Raw genomic sequence first — 6875 nt, forward strand, 5'->3', positions numbered from 1 at the left:
AATGCAAGAGTTATTAAATAGTTTCGCAGTCCAATGTTTACCCCATTAGCCTCATTGCTCGCATGTGACTTGTTCTTGCTTCCTGCTGAGAGAAATGCAGCTCCCTCCAGTGCACCCTCCAGGGACCTGAGTGTGTAAACGTTACCACATTGATGATCTATTGCGTCACTGGGGAGCAGCTGCAGCTCAGGCACCTGTCAATCAATAGGCTGAGGGCGCGGGAAGCTGCAGATGGATCAATCCATTGTCCAGGAAACCGGCCCCGCCCCCCCCCGCGCCCAGTGAGCTACTTCTAGCGCGTGGGGCGGGGGGGGAGGAGTTACACTGCAGGTGCTCAGCTGTCAATCATTAGCTTCCGGGCTGCCATCCCCGCCGTGTGTGGAGGGGCTGAGCGGCCAGTGAATGGGTTGTCCAGGTAACAGGTCCCGCCCACTTACCTGGGACGTATATATAGGTGGAGGCCACTCGCGGCGCAAACAGTCAGAGACGGTCGCAACACCTGAAGCAGCGGAGTCACAGATCAGTCGGTCACAGCGGCTTTACTACTACTACTACAACAACAACAGCAGTGAGATAAGCGGCGTTGGCCCCGGGCTGAGGCGATGGCTGCCCTGGTGTGTGGTGTGTCCGTGCTGTTGGGGGTGATTCCCGGCTGTGTTACAGGTTAGTTCACGCGGGGGTCGTGTCGGGGGGCGCTCTCTCTCACCTCTCGGCCCCTGTCTCCCCCCCACCCCCCCCCCCGGTTTGCGTGCGGTTGGAGTAGGCGCGGTGGGCAAACAGGTTCGTCGACGAAGCGCTGCGAATGCGAAAGGTAACGCCGGGGGCCACGGACAGAGAGGCCCTCCTCCCCGAGGAATAAAAGGTGGGGCCACGAGGAGGGGTTGGGAAGGTGTTGCTCGGGGGCTGCCTGGACTTTTGATCCGATAATAAAGCTTTCACTGAGGCCTGGACTTACCTTCTCGCCTGGGTTTTGAGGAAGTTTTTGAGGAAGTTTTCGGGGAGCAGCTTCCCCCCTCCCCCCTCTCCCCCCCTCCGCGGGTGGATTTTTTTGCGTGGTTTCGGTGATCTCACCTCAAGGCAATCTCTGGCCTCGGCCCCCACCGTACCCGCCGCTGCGGGTAAACCAGGACCTGTGTTTTAACTGAAGAAGTGAACTTTCTCCCTCTCCCCTTCTCTCCCTCTCCCTCTCTCTCTCTCATAGCAACATTCTGAGGTTAGGGTCAACCAAAAGTCTTGGTTGACCCTTAATCTCAGAAGACCCACAGGAGCAAATTCACTTCGATCTACACTGCCTCTCCAATCCACTTTTCAGTAAATCCAGTCAAGAAAGCGTTTTTGAGATCCCTCTCTCTCTCTCTCTCTCTCCCTCTTGCTCGATGATGTGGTTATTTATGGGTTAAATAAATGAGCTTTCTACAGCACTTGCCCCATTATCTGCTCTTTAATTACAGTTGAGTTTATTGATGTCCATAAATCTGAGGTAATGTCCAAAATTCTGTAGTGTGCTGCCAAATGGTTAAGTCCAGTAAACGCATTCAGATGATGGCCTTTGCTATCTACCTCTGTAAAGCATAATAGAGAAGTTTGCAGGGAATGAACGCCTATTATCTATTATTTGATCACTTAAAGAGAAGATAGTACTTGGGACTCTAAAGCTGCGATGTTCCCTGACTCGCACTGGTTTCCCTAGCTCCACCATTCACAAGCCGGGCGATGTTGCATAGGTGGGGAAAGGCAGAGTGGGTCACGGCGTTGATGTGCAGTAGAAAGGATAGTTGAGGGTCAAACAAGATTCCAAGGCTCCGGACTGGCTCAGTGAGGTGGGGTGTGCATCCTTGGACGGTGATGCTGTCAGGCTTGAGGTGTGGCGGTGCTGACACGAATCAGTCGGGGGGGGGGCCTCGGTCTTGTTGACCTTCAACTGTGGAAAGTTAGCTCTCATCCAAGACTTGATGTATACTACGCACAATAGAGCTTGCAATACAATTTACTTAGTGCCTTTCACATCTGGAGGACATCTCAAAGTGCTTTCAAACAAAACTGATTTCATGCAATGCTTGTGCATTAACTTTCATCGCATTGCATGTCTTGTGCTTTTAGTATTTTACCCTGTACAGCTGTACCTTTTTGATGGCTAATATTTTTCTGTAAATTCTTGGGTTAAATTGAACTGAGGTTACATCAAGATTGTCCTAGAAACTAATTAGCAAATGTAAAGTGGTATGTATGTAAGATGACATAAGTGCACTTGTAAACCTATTTTTCCCTCCCTTCTTCTTTGATCCACCAGCTGGTCGAAGCTTTGCTGGCGAAACTGTTGATAATAGCTCTGACTTGAAGGTTGACGACTTTGCTAAGGACGTACTCACCGGTGGATTGACTACAGTCTTCTTGCCGTTGGTCTACATTATTGTGTTTATCATTGGTTTGCCCACAAACTCAATAGCATTGTGGGTCTTTGGCTACCGAACCAAAAAGAAACATCCGGCAACTATCTACATGGCCAATTTGGCATTGGCAGATCTTTTGTTTATCTTTTGGTTCCCTTTGAAGATTGCATATCATGTGAATGGCAATAATTGGATTTTTGGAGAAGGCTTATGCAGAGTGCTTGTGTCTTTCTACTATGGGAACATGTACTGCTCAATTCTCTTCATGACCTCCCTTAGTGTGCAAAGGTACTGGGTCATTGTAGATCCAATATCTCAATCTAAGAAAAAGACTACAATTGCTTATGCTGTTTCCATTTCTATTTGGATACTAATTGTATTGGGTACTATGCCATTGTATCTAACTACTCAAACTGCATACATCACTAACCTTGATATAACCACCTGCCATGATGTCCTACCTGAATTGAAATTGTCTTCCACTATGTTTGATTACTTTACATCTTTGGCTATTGGTCTGTTCTTTTTTCCTGCAGTTTTGACCGTGATTGTATATGTACTCATGATCATGACACTGAAAGCTTCTTGTACTGAAGCGAACATTGGGAAAAGCCGTAGACGAGCAATTGAATTGATAATTACTGTTCTTATAATGTATTTAGTTTGCTTTACACCCAGCAATATAGTGCTTGTAGTTCACTATTATATGATAAAATTCTATGGCGTCAGCAATGTTTATGCTTTCTACATTGTGGCTCTTTGCCTCTCTAGCATCAACAGTTGCATTGATCCCTTTGTCTATTATTTTGTATCTAAAGACTTCAGAGACCATGTTAAAAATACAATGATGTGTCGTAGTGTGAGGGCAGCAGAAAGGATAAGAGCTTCATTCACATCCATGAAAAATTCCAAAAAGTCTAATATTTACAGATCTACAAGAACTACTAGTTCCACTGCTACGAGTAACACAAATTATTGAATCTTTTGAGCAATATTGCTTTTGTGGGACTTATTTCAGTTTGCTTTTTTTAGAAGCAAGTTGGATATTTATACTTGATATTCAATGAATATTTTGGATTACTGTACTCTATTTCCTTCTGCAATGATTTGTTAGTTGTCCTTTTCTGAGTTTAAAGGTGGATATTTTTGTTTCACAATTGAAGCTCAGAAACCACCTTCTAGATAAATTTGGCCTTTTTTATATATTTAAAGAAAAACTACCAAGCATTATAAACTGTGGGGAGTTCACACACGGCACTACATTGCTACCGTTCTTGTACTATTACATTATTTCTATTCTTGAGATTCATGTACAGTAATCAAAATAAGACTGATCTCATTTTAAGGTTAATGAAAAGTGTCTTAAATGAGTTGTTGCTTCTTTAGGTATTGGCCTGGAGCACCAAACAGTTTGTTTTGCTGTTTTAAATTTTATTTTTCATGATTAACTGACAAATGTATTTGTACAATTACCTTTTTAATATGCTTTTGTTTACTTGCATTTAAAATGATATTTTATAGTTGTCTGAGCTATATACAATAACTGGGAAATGTGTTTTTTGTGATAATGTACTGCATTTAAAGGTTGTGGGTGTGGGGGGGGGGCACTGAACATATTTGTTCATGGCCTTTACTAATATTTCAGCTGTAGCATCGAAGTGAAATTGTTCTAAAAACAATTTAGAGAATATCCAAAGATGTTGATTTCCCCAAAAATAGCTATAAATTAACTGTATTGCAATTCAGTCACTTAACCAAATTTGTAACCTGAATGTTTCCAAAATATAATTTGATTTAACCTGTTCACATTGGAGCCTAACTTGTTCTCTTGGTTTTATGGAAACTATTAGAAATGAATCTAGAAATTATACATTTTGAGTAGTAGGTATATGCAATTGAATAATCTGCTAGATCCCTCATAATTCAAGTTATATAGCCTTGAACTATTGTGTATATAAGCATTATTTAAGAATATAATATTGTTTTTGAATAAATCTTTGAAAATAAAATGGATTTTTTCTGCATTTATGTATGCTGAAATGTTGATAATTTCCTATGGACTATCATACCTCTGAGTTTCAACTTTTAATTTTTGGTATTGTTAAGACTGCTGCATGAGTTGCCTTCACCAACAGCAAGTCTCTTGTTCTAAGCTTATCTAATATCAGATGCTGCATCTTTTCATTGGAGCTACTAGCTGTGGAGAGGAATGTCTGTCTCTTAAGGGTTTACAGTCAGTTTGTGCTGTCCTAACTTGAAATGATGAGAGAGCATTCTCTTAATAAAAGCACATGTTTTTAAACTTCCAACTAGGATAGATGAGCTCCAGAAATCATACCATGGATTGGGAAAATGTGACTTTCTAATTATCGTGAATTATTAAGAAATCAAGATTGCCGTGCCCTTAATTCACTTCCTTGGTGTATAGCACCGCATTTGTTAAGTAAAAGTTTTGAGACTGGAAGAGTGACTACTTCTGAGAGGATTGTGTGTGCTTGTAAGTAATGAGCCTTTTTTTGTGTGTAAAAATTGCTTTAGAGATAGCCATTTAAAATACTGGCTCAGTAGGGACTTTGATAGATTGGATAAATGCAGTCTAACCTAGATTCCCTGTGTCTGCATTACAAAAAACATTCAGGAGCTCTTTACAGAATAAAAAAAATGAATGGACCATGTGAATATTATGAAGGCAAACAACCCAGCTAGCAAACTCCTAACCCCGATAAACAATGGCTAGTACTAAGTGATTTAACATTTTGTTGTGAGAGGGAGGTATATTGTAAGCAAAGCCGACATTGCTTTTTGGAGTAATAAGGATAATTGCATTTGTAAATCCTTCAAATGTTTCTGTCTTCAGAAATAAAAGCAAAACAAAAACTCAAATGATGTCCAAAGTCTTTTAGTGGAACCAAAAGTCAATTGAAAGTTAGTAAAAAGTACGAAGTGTTTATATTCTGTATCTTGACGCATCTTATTAGTTTCACATGTGTTCTCACTGAAACTAAATTGTATGGTTGACTATCAATGAAATATGTATTCTATTATTAACTGTAGTGAGTCAGGATTCAGTCTGACTCGTGATTTTCACTAGGCATTATATCATACTGTATTAGTCACTCAAATGCTAAATAGCATTGAATACTTGTACTGTCATGTTCTTAGAACGCTGCATACTTGCAAATTAGATTGTTAACTAGTTACTGCCAAAATGGGAAGCATAGAAAACTTTCTTTAGAATAATAGGATGGGGTCAGAGAGAATGATCCTGATCTTATGATGGTTATCAAGTCAGTCAATGTGGAGAGGGCAGATTCTGCTGTGTGTGACAAAAGTGGTCTCATTTGCCATGTTCTATTTAAGACTGAAATTTCAATCTGACTTCTGAAGAAAGTTTCATTCTGCATTCATTTTTACAGAACTCTTATGTAAAAACTTTATGCAATTGCTGTCAAGAGAAGTAATTTGCTTGATTGGCAAATCTGTCAATGGAACATATCAGCTTCAAGGTTCTCATAAAGAACATGCCCTACATCACTTCCTATCTCTCTAATCTACTTATACCCCACTCCTCTATTCACCCCCTGCACTCGGCTAACATAATCTGCTGTGAATCCACCACCCGCTCCATTCCACCATTGGTGGCCAAGCTTTCAATTACTGCAACTTCCATTTATAGAGCACCTTTCACACAGGATAAAATGTTTAGGAGCTCTGCCCTAACCTCTGGAACTCCTTGCCTGTATCCCTCTGCCACTCCCTTTTAATCTGTTTTAAGTTTCACCATAAAATCTACCTCTTTGACCACAGCTATGGACAACTCCCCCTTCTTCCTTGCTCAGAATCCAATCCCACCACTGTGAAATGTTCAGAGAGCCTTCCCCCACCCCCCCATAATTCTTCACTTCATGCTCTGTGTCAAAACATATTATTTATTATCTTCGATCTATCCATTTCTAGGGTGCTGGATGGGTCATAAACCTCAAGCTCCACTCCTTCCTTTCCCATGTCCTTCTACTCGCCTCTCCAATGCAGCACTGAGACTGTTGTCAAAGGCACCAAAGACATTCTCTCCATCTGTGACCAGGGATCCATTTGCCTTGTTGTTCTCAAACTATCAGGCATGTTTGATACCTTTACCATACCACCTTTCTATGTCTCTCCCTTCTCTGCCTCCATGGCTCCTTTCTTCATTTCACTCTTACCATATTTTCACAGTCATATGGGAGTTACTCAGGGCTATATCTTACACCCTCTTCACCATCTATTATGTTTCCTCCTTGGTAACCATCTGTAGGTATAGAGTTCACTTCGACATGCAGATGATTGATACCCAACTCTACCTTTCTGCCTGTATTCTGTATTTCCTATTCTAGGAAAAGGCACAGAGACTGATTATTTGTCTATTTTGACTTAATGGAATGATCAAACAAGAGAGTGATCAAACCTTGTATTAGAGGCATTTTTCAGTTTGTAACATCTGTTCAC

The 6875-nt window shown here is 41.2% G+C and overlaps 1 protein-coding gene across 1 annotated transcript; it reads left to right on the plus strand.

Annotated features, from left to right (window-relative positions):
- Positions 1-375: 375 nt before the first annotated feature.
- On the plus strand, positions 376-4839 carry LOC103186384 (proteinase-activated receptor 2). Its single transcript, XM_007905379.1, has 2 exons — positions 376-663; positions 2291-4839. The coding sequence occupies exons 1-2, from the start codon at positions 603-605 to the stop codon at positions 3367-3369; spliced, it is 1140 nt and encodes a 379-aa protein (XP_007903570.1). The 5' UTR covers positions 376-602; the 3' UTR covers positions 3370-4839.
- Positions 4840-6875: the final 2036 nt, after the last annotated feature.

The sequence above is a fragment of the Callorhinchus milii genome, unplaced genomic scaffold, assembly GCF_018977255.1.
Source record: "Callorhinchus milii isolate IMCB2004 unplaced genomic scaffold, IMCB_Cmil_1.0 Scaffold1, whole genome shotgun sequence".
Lineage (NCBI taxonomy): Eukaryota > Metazoa > Chordata > Chondrichthyes > Chimaeriformes > Callorhinchidae > Callorhinchus > Callorhinchus milii.

Coding starts and splice junctions, on each gene's coding strand:
- LOC103186384 (XM_007905379.1), top strand. CDS start 603: ATGGCTGCCCTGGTGTGTGGTGTGTCCGTGCTGTTGGGGGTGATTCCC. Junction 664..2,290: donor GATTCCCGGCTGTGTTACAG/GTTAGTTCACGC, acceptor TTGATCCACCAG/CTGGTCGAAGCTTTGCTGGC.